Below are 13,326 nucleotides of genomic sequence, written 5' to 3'. Positions count from 1 at the left end.
CCCGCGCCTGGCGTGATTTTTAAGCCACCGGGTCCAGGATGCGAACCACGGTGAACTACATGGGAGTCCAGCAGCACAGCCATTATGCTAGCTGCTGGTCCCCACATTATTTTTTTAAAAAAAGAATTATTACTTTATTTATTCGTTCATTTCTTTTTATTTGACGAGAGAGAGAGAGGCAGAGAGAGAGAAAGCAAGCCACCAGGTATGGGACTCAAACCTTGGGCGGCCCCGTGGGAGTATCCAGCACCTCAGCCAACACACCACTTGCTGGCCTCAAAAAATGCATTCTTGGGAACCAGCAGTTAGCGTAATGGCTATGTCGCTGGACTCCCACATAGTCGACCGTGGTTCGCGTCCCGGACCCGGTGGCTTAAAACTCACGCCGGGCATGTGCGCATGCGTGCCCAAGATCCCGAGAGGAGAATGGAGAAGGGATTGCGGCGTGACCATCCCCCCTGGGGGGTGATTTCTTGCTTTCTGTCTGTCTGTCTGGTGAGCGCACGCATGCGCCCTATAGCGAAAATCTCTCCAAAAAAAAAAAAAATGCATTCTTTGTATTTTTGCATGATCCTATTGCCTGGCACTGTGTGGAGACAGTCTTTGTTGAGTTGGGATATTGGGCCGTTTTCAGTAGAAATCAGTAACTCTGAATTTAAGACACTAATTGCTTTCTTTGCAATTGTTTTGGTAAGTCTCTTTTATTCCATGAGAGAGACGGGGGAGACACAGAGACAGGCACCCCGACAGGGTCGTCATGCCATGATCCGCCTCCAGACTTAGCTAGCCTGGGTCATAGACGCGTGCGTGCGTGCCTGGTGCCCAGGGAGACATCGGACTCTTCTCAGAGTCCAGCCCCCAGAGCTCTGTTGCTCCTGGGCTGCCACTGCTGGCCTGCCCTGTTCTGTGCCTGCCTGTTGAGGTCTGTTAGTTACTGCACATTCGTGCTTGTTTGGGGAGTGCTGAGAATAGCCCTGTGTGGGCTCAGATTCGCACACTTTCAGTGCATCTCACTGTCACCTGAGGAACTTGGTACCGCCTTTTTTGGGGGCGGGGGGAGGGCTATAGGGCATGTGCACACACCAGAGAGAGACAGAGATAGGGAAAGTGAGAAATCACCCCCAGGGCAATAGCCAATGCTGCAATCCTTTCTCCTCCCATCTTGGGATTTGCGGCATAGACATACGGGCGCCTGATTTTCAAGCCACTGTGTCTGGGACTCAAACCGCACAGTTGGCATAGTGGGATCCAGCGCCGTAGCCTCCACGCCACCTGCTGGCCCTGGTGGGTACTGCTTGATACCTGCTTCACATACACAGAGACCGGTGTGCACAGAAGCTGAGCCACTTGCCTTCGAGTCACGCCGTGAGCGTTGGGAGCGAGGTGGGGCCCAGCCTGTCCGCTGCAGACCCAGTCTTAACCAGTTTGTGACGTCGCCTCTTTCCATATTCAAGTTCGAGTGACACAGGCCTCTCATTTTAAGAAGCGGAGTCTGGTGATTCTTAATCCTTAAGAATGGATTTGTACAGCCCTTGTGACCGTCGCGTATAGTCGAGTTTATAAAATTGTGAATTTTAGAGACAGGTGGGAATTAGCAGATGGCACTGACTCATTCACTCAATCAACCGAGCCCCTGTGCGTGCTGGTACGTTATCAGGTGCTGGGTAGCAGGTTTCATGAAGCCCGTCCCTGCTGCCGCCAGCGGGCTCCACAGTGGGGAGGTGGGCTCTGGTCACGCAGTCCATGTGAGGAGCGTGGCTCGATGCGGGGAGCCCGGGGGAGATGGTGGGGCCGGGGCGTGATGCTTGCATGGAGAGCTGAAGGAGGCCACGAGTAAGGCCCCGGAGGAGGGAACGGTGTGGTGGGTTTGAGAAGCCGAGCTGTCATGTGGCTGGGGGGGAAAGCTGAGGGGAGAGCCACACCCCGACAGGCTGGGGACAACAGATGGGGCTGCACCCGGCCGGAAGGAGGTTGTCCCTTCTACACAATAAAAAGCTGTAGGGTGGTTTGTGTGTTTTCTGCTATAGGACCTGTGTGCTCGTCAGAGACAGGGATGCAGTAAGAAAGCACAGGGTGGGGGCGTGCTGCAATGCTGCAATCCCCTCTCCATTTATTCTGGATTTGGGATCAGTGCACATCTGCCGGGGGTGTTTTTTTTTTTTTTTGGAGAGATTTTCACTATAGGGCGCGTGCGCTCGCCAGACAGACAGAGAGAGACATTAGAGACAGAAAGCGAGAAATCACCCCCCAGGGGGGATGGTCACGCCGCAATCCCTTCTCCTCCATTCTCCTCTCGGGATCTTGGGCACGCACGCACACGCGCCCGGCATGAGTTTTAAGCCACCGGATCCGGGACGCGAACCACGGTTGACTACGTGGGAGTCCAGCGACATAGCCATTACGCTAACTGCTGGTTCCCTGCCGGGGGTGTTTTTCAAGACACCTGGTCTGAGACTCCAACCACGCAGTTGACCACCCTAACCACCATACCACTGGATCACCCTGTGGAAGGGTTTTTGTTTTGTTTGCCTTATTTTTGCTATAGGGTGTGTACACGCATCAGAGACACAGAGAGAGATGGAAAGGAAGTGAGAAATCACCCCCAGGGGAATGGCCATGCCACAATCCCTTCGCCCCTGTTCTCCTCACAGGATCTTGGGGTCACATACACACGTGACCGGAGTGAGTTTCAAGTCCCCGGGTCCAGGACTTGAACTCAGTCGGTCATGTGGGAGTCCAGTGCCTGGACCACTATGCCACCTTTTAGCCCCTGTAGAAAGATTTTAAACAAGGGGTGAAGTCTGTGTTTTGTAAAGGTGTGCGGGTATCTGGGCCAGTTTCCACTGTGGGGCGGGGGGTGTGGGGTGCCGAGAAGGTGGTTAGGAGGTTAGAGGTGACTTACAGTGGTAGACCCGCTCTGGTCGGATGCGCAGAGCTTGTGCGAGGGCGACAGTGGAGGGTGGTAAGAAATGGCTGACCTGAGAAATAACGAGGAGGCGAGTTCGGTTTCCTGAGGGATGAGGCAGAAGGTGCCGTCAGAGATAGTGCCTGGGTGTTCGATCGTGGACCCGGACAGATGATGAACGCTCTCGCTGTGGCGACAAACCAGTGGTCGTGAATTTGGATTTATACATGTTGAGTTTGTGGTGCATGGGACCAGCAGATGGCGTAATGGTTGCATTGCTGGACTCCCACGTAGCTGAATGCAGTTCGAGTCCTGGGCCCGGCAGCTTAAACCTCATGCCGAGCACATGTGCATGCATACCCAAAATCCCGAGAGGAGAATGGAGGAGAAGGGATTGCGGCATGGCCATCCGCCCTGGGGGGTGATTTCTTGCTTTCTGTCTCTCTGTCTTTCTGGTGAGCATGTGTGCCTTATAGTAAAAATCTCTCTCTCTCTCTCAAAAAAAAAAAAAGAAAAAAAGAAAAGAAAATTGTGGCATACAGAGGTTAACAGGTAGCAATGCCACATGTTCAAATTAAGATTTTCCACTTTGGGGACCAGCAGATGGTGTAATGGCTATGTCACTGGACTCCCATGTAGTCGACTACAATTTGAGTCCCGGACCCGATGGTTTAAAACTCACACCAGGCACATGTGCGTGTGTGCCCAAAATCCTAAGAAGAGAATGGAAGAGAAGGGATTGTGGTGTGGCCATCCCCCTTAGGGAGTGATTTCTCTCTTTCTGCCTCTCTCTCTGTGTGTCTCTCTGGCAAGTGCACATGCCTTATAGCAAAAATCTCTCTGTCAAAAAAAAAAAAAAGTGTTTTTTCAGTTTTGCAGCTCTGCTCTCTTCACGATAGTAAAATCAAGGAACAAGGTTCTACTTCTTTGAAAGTAAATATGGTTTCACTATGACTTGAGCATAAACATTTTTTTGGTCAAGCGTAAATGGATATTCAGATCTGTACTGAGAGCTGCATTGGAGACAAGCTCCAAAAAGCTCTCTTCCTTTAGGCTGATTTGAGTTGCATACCCATGGAAAATGACTTCTTGGGATTGTTGTAAATACATAAATGGCTAGAGTGGAATTTCTTGGATTGCCACTGCAGAATGCAGCTTCATAAACCTGAAAGAGTTCTGAAAGCAATTGTCAGCTGGCGCAGCTGTAAGAACGTGACACTCGGCAGAGCTAGCCCCCAGGGCAGGTTCTGGGTCCACATCTAGAGGCCTCCCTGAGTGTTGGTCACGTCGGTGCCCAGGATCCAGGATTGGCTGACGCCCGAGCTCTGCTGTGGTATCCAGACACTGTTACGGTTTTCGTCTTTCTTTGTCTTACTCTGTCTCTTGCTATTAGCAGAATAAAAATTGTTGGGAGAACCAGCAGATGGTATAATGGTTATGTCGCTGGACTCCGATGTGGTCGACCGTGGTTCAAGTCCTGGACCTGGCAGCCTAACCCTCATGCTGGGTGTGTGTGTGTATGCATACCCACAATCCCAAGGGGAGAATGGAGGAAAAGGGATTGCAGTGTGGCCACCTGCCCCCGGGGGTGATTTCTCACTTTCTGTCTCTCTGGCAAGCACATGCGCCCTATAACAAAAATCTCTCAAAAAGTTGTCGGGTACCTTTTTAAAAACTTCTTGCCAATGTAAGGGCTAGATATGCTTGTAGTAGTAGTTTCTGGAAGATTCTGCTTGGTCGATGTTTCTGAAGTGAGTTCCAAGAACTATAATTATCTCTGAGGTCTAAGTTGTCTGCACTGGAATAACTTTTTCTTTTTTTTTTTTTCGAGAGGTTTTTTACTATGGGGCACGTGTACTCGCCAGAAAGACAGAGAGGCAGAGAGCAAGAAATCACCCCCCTGAGGGGGTAGCCACGCCGCAATCTCTTCTCCCCCATTTTCCTCTCGGGACCTTGGGCACACATGCACACGCGCCCAGCATGAGTTTAAACCACCAGGTCCGGGACTCGAACTGCGTTTGAATACGTGGGAGTCCAGCTACATAGCCATTACGCTAACTGCTGGTCCCTGGAATAACTTTTTTAATTGCCAAAGGGCACATGCATTCAACAGAGAGAGAGATATACCACACACCCCCCCAGTGAAGCATGGCCACACCACAGTCCCTTCTGTGTGTCTTTGTGTTGTCAGGATTTGGGGCATATATACACGTGTCCAGTGTGTTTTTTAAGCCGCTTGGGCCAAGGTTTGAACCATGATCGACCACAGGGGACTAGGCTCCCTTACTCGCTAGTCTGTGGTGCTGGCCCTAAAGAAACTTTTGAAGCAGTGGATTTAAGGCATGCTGTTGATAAGACTCTTGTAAAACGAGGCGCAAATTATTCTGCTTAAACAAAAACCGCGAGTGAACAGTAATAAATTCCTTTCAGTAAATGGCATGTCACATGTTATTTCTAGCATGCGTGTGGAGGGGCTGCGACTGCCACGTGTTTGGCATTTGTTTCATGGTGAGACAGACCTGCTACCGTGAGCACGGTTGCCTTGGGCTTGTGTATGGTACAGACCAGGGAGCTGTGCCCGATAACATCGTATTTTTATCACGGAGAACTTCGTGCTATAGAGGCAGAGGTTTAATTTTAGCTAGGGTTATTGTGTGATCTCTGACAGACATGGGAAAGTGCGCTGAGGACAATTCTGACAGTGCCAATGACAGGGATGTGGGCGGGAGGGTGTTCCTGTGCAAATCAGCCCTGGCTCTGGTTCCCGGGGAGCATTTGGTGCATTCACAGAGAACAGGTGGTGGGGAGATCATGCGGCCTGATCAGGCTCCCTGCTGAAGGAGGTAGTAAAGAACTGTGGTGAAGATCCAGTCACAGGGACCAGCAGTTAGCGTAATGGCTATGTCGCTGGACTCCCACGTAGTCGACCGCGGTTCAACTCCTGGACCCAGCGACTTAAACTCACGCTGGGCGCAGGTGCGTGTGTGCCCAAGATCCCGAGAGAAGAACGGAGGAGAAGGGATTGTGGTGTGGCTATCCCCCTGGGGGGCGATTTCTCGCTTTCTGTCTCTCCATCTCTCTTTGTCTTTCTGGCGAGCACACGCACCCTATAGCAGAAAACCTCTCCAAAAAAAAAAAAAAAAAAGATCCAGTCACCGGCATCAAGCGGGTCTCTGAGGATGTCATGTGGAGAGACAGGCATTGCCTGCATGACTCTGCTTTTCCGTGTCAAGATCCCCTGGCTCTCAAGGGGAAAACACGTGCGCTTGGGCTCTTGACCGTATGCCATTTGAGAGAAGCTCCTACTCCGTCATGACAGGATGATAGCATGAGCCCCAGCTCTTGTGATGTCTGGCAGCCACACACGGTATAGCCCATCGGTGCTGTCACATGTTGGACAGACAGATGATCACGGGAAGGAGAGCAGTGCCTGCAGTGTGTGCAGTGCCAGCACAGTGAGTGCAGTGAGTGCAGTGGTGCAGGCATGCAGTGCCGGCACTGGGTCCAGTGAGTGCAGTGTATGCAGTGTGTGCAGTGCCAGCACAGTGAGTGCAGTGAGTGCAGTGGTGCAGGCATGCAGTGCCAGCACTGGGTCCAGTGAGTGCAGTGTATGCAGTGGTGCAGGGCATGCAGTGCCAGCACTGGGTCCAGTGAGTGCAGTGTGTGCAGTGGTGCAGGGCATACAGTGCCAGCACTGGGTCCAGTGAGTGCAGTGAGTGCAGTGGTGCAGCAAGTGAAGTGTGTACAGATCGAGTGAACGCAGTGATTGCAGTGTGTGCACTGTGGACCCAGTGAGCACAGTGTGTGCAGTGCCAGCACTGTACCCAGTGCGTGCAGTGATCGCACTGCATGCAGCGTGCATAGTGACCCCAGTAAGTGCAGTGAGTGCGTGCACTGGATCCAGCGAGTGTAGTGCGTGTGTGCACTATATCCAGTGAGTGCAGAGTGTGCCATGCCAGCACTATATCCAGTGCATTTCAGAGGTGCACTGGGTCCAGTGAGTGCAGTGCATGCAGTGCGCACAGTGATCCCAGTGATGCAGTGTGTGCGTGCACTGGATCCAGTGAGTGCAGTGCCTCCAGTGGGTGCAGTGGGACCAGTGAGGGCAGTGCTTTGCAGTTTGCGCCGTGTACGTATTTGGTGAGATAAAAGACAATAGACTAATTTTTTTAAAATGTGTTATACAGGATTATCTGAACCATCCTCCATTGCAAAGCATGAAGATAGCTTGTTTAAGGACTTATTTCGAGACTACGAAAGATGGGTTCGTCCTGTGGAACACCTGAATGACAAAATAAAAATAAAGTTCGGCCTTGCAATATCTCAATTAGTGGATGTGGTAGGTATGCATACCGTTATATACTCAACTTTACGCCGGGCCAGCGAGAGCCTGTCGTGTGCCCAGACACTGTCAGATGCCAAGCGTTTCAGAGGTGAATGAGACCTCATCCTTTCCGGAAAGGAACTCACGGGAGGAAAAGAGTTATTATGTCATAGATGTCACAATGTACAACCTTATTTATGTATTAATGTATGGCTTAGAAATTATTTGATCTCATTTGCTAATTATCGTAAGTCTATTGTAGACAATTCAAAGACAGTGAGATATTCTGTACTGAAGTTTCTCCTTAAATGTGCTAGAAATGCAATTAAAGGGAGCCAGCAGATGTGATAGGTGTTAAGGCACTGCATCCCACTTGGCTGGCTCCATGGTTCGAGTCCCAGCTGTCGCGACCCGAAAAACACGTCAGGCCTGGGTGCATGCATGTGTGCATGCATGCTCCAAACCCTGAGACACGTATGGAGGAGAAGGGATTGCTTTGTCCTCGCGTGTGCTCTCTCACTTTCCCTCTCTGTCTCTGGCGAGCACACATGCCCTATAGCAAAAGATCATAAATAAATATGGAGAGCATATATACACTTTATATATATTATTTACAAACAAATTATGTATATATGGAATAGAGTGATAGTAAGCTATATCGCCTCAGCCATGTGCCATTTCATAGTATATTCATTCTACTCACAGAGTTTCATGCCTAAAGTCAACTTTTGTTCACAGATAAGTATGTATCAGCTGAACTTACTATTGAAAGTATTTAGATTAATTAGGATATTTTGTGAATCAATACCATGTGGGAAAGAATAGAGGATCTATACATATTTCAAATGAAAAGTTATTTGTTGATGATAACACTCATGCCTGGCATGAGTTTTAAGCCGCCAGGTCTGGAACTCGAATCATGTCAACTATATGGGGGTCCAGTGACATTACCATTTACACGGTCTGCTGATCCCCGTTTGTTTGTTTATTTATTTTGAATTTGCTAGCAGTCATGTACGTCTGCCCAGGGAGACGGTGGGTAGGGCGGGGTGAAGGAGGAGAGTGAGCAAGCACCGCCCATGGGGGGGATGGTCAGGTCCTCCCTTTCTCCTTTGGGATTTTGGGCATGGAACCAGGAAATTGTCCGTGTGGGATCCAGCCACCTTCCCACTGCGCCACCTGCTGGCCCTGGTGCAGGGTTTCAGTCCAGGAACATTGCTCCTTGGAACCGTGTGAAAGGGACAGCCCTGCTCTTTCCTGTACTGACCCTTCCCACAGAGGGGCGCCCTGGGCTCCTGCTTTCTCCTGGGCCTTTCACCGGGTGTTGGATGGGATGGGGAACAGCTAACTGGCTTGCTCGTTCCCTGGTTATCTCCCTGCCCTCTCTCCCCGGCGGCTCAGTTCCCGCGGGCCTCCGCGTAGCATGGTTGCCCACACCGGGTGCGCTCATGGCTCCCTGGCTGCTCAGCACCCGCGGGCCCCAGCGTAGCAAGGTTGCCCAAACCCGGTGTGTTCATGCAGACCGATCCTGATGATCTTGCAGTGGCTCCGTGTGCTCCGTGAACTTCAGTGAAACTCAGCGGGAGAAATATCTTTTTTTTTTTACTTTTAGTTTTTTAAAGAATTATTTCGTTTTACTTATTCATTTTATTTTAATTTGATCAGAGAGAGACATAGAGAGAGACAAAGAGGGAAAGTGAGAAAGCAAGCCACCAGGTCCAGGACTCGAACCACGGTTGGCCATGTGGGAGTATCCAGTGCCTTAACCACCATGCCACCTGCTGGTCCCCGAGAAATATCTTTAAATTAGGTCTCGAAAATTTGGTAATGAACTGACATAACAGGAACTTATGTGACAAATGCCAAGGACCCCTGGTTCCCTACTAACATGGGACCTGAAAGTCTGATGACATTGGCCCTCCAGGCTACGCCCGGAATGTTTTTCTACATAGCAGAGACCTGTGGGGAGTGCAAGGGTAGTCCCCCAGGAATGCACAGACGTGCCCGATGTCACCGACTCCAGGATGAACACTTCTCCACATTCCGTGTGGGAGCCCAGCGTGCACGCCACCTGCTGGGCCCAAGACATGTTTTTTAATTTAATGGTAGCTTTCAGCTCACTGGCAGCCCCTTTTCCTCTTACTACAAAGCACAAGAAACAGTTCTGTGCTGACGTCTTCGACTGCATCTCAGACGGAGGAAACAGGGTAGTTGAGACCATGAATGTTAAATCTGAACGTGGCAACGCTGCCCTACGGTGGCTTATCTGAAATCCAGAGTGTGTGGAACTTAGGCCAGAAAAAGGATCCTGCCTTGATAGAACCGGACTGATGAACAGATTGTTGGTGCTCTGTGGAAAGGAATGTTTGTACACAAATGTGAAAACTGTTATTTAAAGACTTACTGTGTCTGCAACGGAAACAATCCTATTTAACTGTTTATTTTGTAGGATGAGAAAAATCAGTTAATGACAACAAATGTCTGGTTGAAACAGGTATGTATAAAATTCAGACGGGCACCCGACTAGCGGCTGGCACCACGGTTCTAAATCAGGGCTCGTAGCACAAAGGGACCTGAGTTCATGGCCTTGGTGGGCTGGCGGGATACAGAAAGATGAGGGCAGAGGCAGTTCTTGTATTCTTTAATTTTTTTAAAAAAATAATTCTTTTATTAATTTTCTTTATTATTATTTTTCAATTTGACCAGAGAGAGAGAGAGAGAGAGAGGGAGGGAGGGAAAGTGAGAAAGCTTGATGCCAGGTCCAGGACTTGAACAGTGATGGACCATATGGGAGTCTAGCACCTTAACCATCATGCTACGTGCGGACCCCTCGGTAAATATATATCATTTAAAAATTATTTATCTAATTTTATTTATTTATTACTATTATTCAGTTTGGCCCTAGAGAGACACAGAGATAAAAAGAGGGAGAGTGAGAAGCTGCCAAGCCTGGGACTTGAACCATAGTCAGCCATATGCAAGTGCAATACCTTAACCACCATGCCACTTTCTGGCCCCTCAGTTGATATTTAAAAAAAAATTTTTTTTTGTTTAACTTTATTTATTCTTAATTTTTGATCAGAGAGGGACAGAGTGAGAGAGTGAGAGAGAGAAAGTGAAAGGCAAGTTACCAGGTCCAGGGCTTGAACCGGGGTTGGCCTTATGGGAGTTCAGAGCCTTTAACCACCAGGCCACCTGCCAGCCCCATCCCTCAGCTGATATTTCTAAGTGGCTGCGATGAGTCAGACACTGTTGTGAGCACTGGGGAAGCAGCACTGAATAAACAGATAAACATCCTGGCTTTCAAGGAACTTCGTTGCAGTGGGACAATTAAGTAAGTTCTGTGGGGCTTTCGAGACTTGGAGAAGAGCACACTGGAAAGAGGACAGGGGATTTGGGAAGTGTCTTAATTGGGTGGTCCGAGAAGGTGGTGCGTGAACAGGAGGGAAGTCAGCCAGGGGGATATCTGGGTAGGAGTGTCCCAGGCTGAGACCCACGAGTGCAGAGGCCCTGAGGCTAGCATGTACTAGCGTGTTGAAGGAGCAGTGAAGAGACCAGGGTGGCCAGAGGTCAGCGAGCCGTGGGGAGAGGCTTGGAGGATGGGGTCAGATAAGCAGCGAGTGGTTGGGAGTACTCTGAGCAGCCGATCATGGGCCACTGCAAGGAGACTGGTCTGTACTCTGAGTGAGGTGGAAAAGAGGCAAGAATGAATTTCACTTTGCGTGCATAGTCCCCTTTACATAAAGGACTGTTTATTTTTTTCCGAGCATGTATGTCTTCAATGGCTCCTGAGTGCTTCCCTTGGTTCATTCTGTGGCGGTCTTTAATTGCCAGAGGGTGCATGTGAGTGACAGGGCATCCCCTTCCCGCCATCTCTCCATCTTGCCAGGACTTTAGACATGTGTACGCACATGCCTGGCATTTCTCAGCTGCTGAGGTCAGGATTTGAACCATGGTCAGCTATGTAGGATCCAGTTTACCAGTGTGTTATGGGGCCAGACCCTTTCTTTCTTTCTCTTTTTCTTTTTTCACATTTTTGCCACAGGGTGCATGCACTCGCCAGCTAGAGACAGAGAAAGGCAGAGAGAGGGAAAGTGAGAAATCACCCCCCAGGGACAATGGCCACAATCCCTTCTCCTCCACTCTCCTCTCCAGATGTTAGGCATGCACGCACATGCACCTGCTGTGAATTTTCACACCAGGCCTGGGACTCGAACTGTAGCTGGCTACGTGGGAATCTATCGCCTTAACCTCCACTCCACCTGATGGGCCCCAACCCCATTCTTTATTTATCATCCCTCGTTGTATACTAACTATTGGTTCCCAGCCTAAAAGGCAGGTCCAGCTTTCTGGGGTCCAGCTCTTAACTCAGTGTGGTCACTGAACTCACACTGTGTGGAGGTCGGACAGGGGGTTAAATACGTGGAATGACTCCGACTGCCCACTGCGTGCACCGCACCAGCCACGGCCGGGAAAGGGAAGGTTTCCCTTGAACTTCAACCTCAGCTACCCACGGCTTCACGTCCTGGGTACGGCCCATCAGTGGGAGGAGAGGTGCAGAGCGGAGTGCCCGGGGCACGGCCAGCTCTGGTCCTCCCCACGTCTCCCGGGACCCGGGTAGGACCACCGCATGGCAGACAGGGTTGCGCTCTAGTGCCAGAAGACAGACGTGGAGGCGGCTTTTGTCTTTGAGGGTAGGGATGGTTTTGTGTCTAAAATTCCTCGATTTGACAAAAGGTATTGTTTTCACTATCTTGACTATCACCTTACTGAAATGGAGGCCGACTTTTTGGTTTGCTTTAAAGGAATGGATCGACGTAAAATTACGGTGGAACCCTGATGACTACGGTGGAATAAAGGTGATACGTGTCCCTTCCGAGTCCCTCTGGACCCCAGATATCGTTTTGTTTGATAAGTAAGTTTCTAAATATTATTTTATATCTTCTAAAGAAATCATTTGTATTCATATTAGCCGCTAGGCAGTTTGGCTTCCTCTTGAAAATCATTTTGCTGTAACATCAAATGACTTGATCTTATGTTCTTTAGTTTCATGAATCTACAAATAGATTCTGTGACCCTTCCCCCTGGTTTGGTGTATTGTTTTCTGATCAGAAAAGCATTCTCTGATGGGGCAGTACAGGAAGGTGTAGGGACAGTCCCTATAATGAGTCCCCTCCCAGTATCGCATGGCAGCAAACACTGTTACTGGCTTAAACACACAATCACACCCCCCCATTTGCAGTTTTGCTCTCTCTCATTGGTTATCCGTAGTACAGTACAATAAAAAAATTTTTTAAAGAACTATTTATTTGGGGCATAGTAGGTGGCATGATGGTTAAGGCACTGGACTCCCACATAGCTGACTGCGGTTCAAGTCCTGGATCTGGCAGCTTGCTTTCTCACTTTCCCTCTCTCTCCATCTCTCTCTGGCTCAACTTGAAAAGCTAAAATAATGATCATGAATAAATAAAATGAAATAAAACTAAGTCTTTAAAAATCAAATTAATAAAGAACTATTTAATTTAATTTTATTTATTATTTTAAATCTTATTTTTGCAGGGCACATATTTCATGAGAGAGAGAGAGAGAGAAAGCAAGCCACCAGGTCCAGGACTCGAATCGCAGTCGGCCATATGGGAGTCCAGTACCTTAACTACCATGCCTCCTGCCAGTACCTACAATCAAATAATGAGAGAGAAGGAGCGAGAGTACATCCACATCAATTTTACTGTAGTATATTCCTATAACTGTCTCATTATGTATTATTGTCAGTCTCTTACTGTGCCTAATTTATAAATTACACTTTATCGGGGCCAGCAGGTGGTGTGGTGATTGAGGTGCTAGACTCCCACATGACCGAATGTGGTTTGAGTCCTGGACCCGGCAGTTTGAAACTCATGCTGGGCACATGTGCATAGGTGCCCAAAACATCCCGAGAGGAGAAAGGAGAAGGGATTGTGGTGTGGCCATCCTCCTGAGGACGATTCTGTCTGTTCCTGTCTCTGTGTCTCCTGCGAGTGTACTTACCTATGACAAAAATCTCCCTCTCAAAAAACAAGAAGAAAAACAACTGTCACAGGTGGGCATGTGTAGGGCA

General features: G+C 49.2%; 1 protein-coding gene across 1 annotated transcript in view; it reads left to right on the top strand.

Annotated features, from left to right (window-relative positions):
* The first annotated feature begins 5,575 nt into the window (after nt 1–5,575).
* Nucleotides 5,576–13,326, top strand: part of CHRNA5 (cholinergic receptor nicotinic alpha 5 subunit) — a 14,127-nt gene continuing 6,376 nt past the window's right edge. Inside the window, exons 1-4 of the mRNA XM_027769232.1 lie at nt 5,576–5,702; nt 7,093–7,244; nt 9,679–9,723; nt 12,035–12,144. Of these exons, the coding sequence (XP_027625033.1) occupies nt 5,576–5,702; nt 7,093–7,244; nt 9,679–9,723; nt 12,035–12,144 (434 nt within the window). The remainder of the gene's footprint in view (nt 5,703–7,092; nt 7,245–9,678; nt 9,724–12,034; nt 12,145–13,326) is intronic.

The sequence above is a fragment of the Tupaia chinensis genome, unplaced genomic scaffold (assembly GCF_000334495.1).
Source record: "Tupaia chinensis unplaced genomic scaffold, TupChi_1.0 Scaffold000078_1, whole genome shotgun sequence".
In the NCBI taxonomy this organism is placed as follows: domain Eukaryota; kingdom Metazoa; phylum Chordata; class Mammalia; order Scandentia; family Tupaiidae; genus Tupaia; species Tupaia belangeri.
Note: the sequence above shows the minus strand (reverse complement) of the source record. Positions and strands in the feature narration are given on the sequence as shown.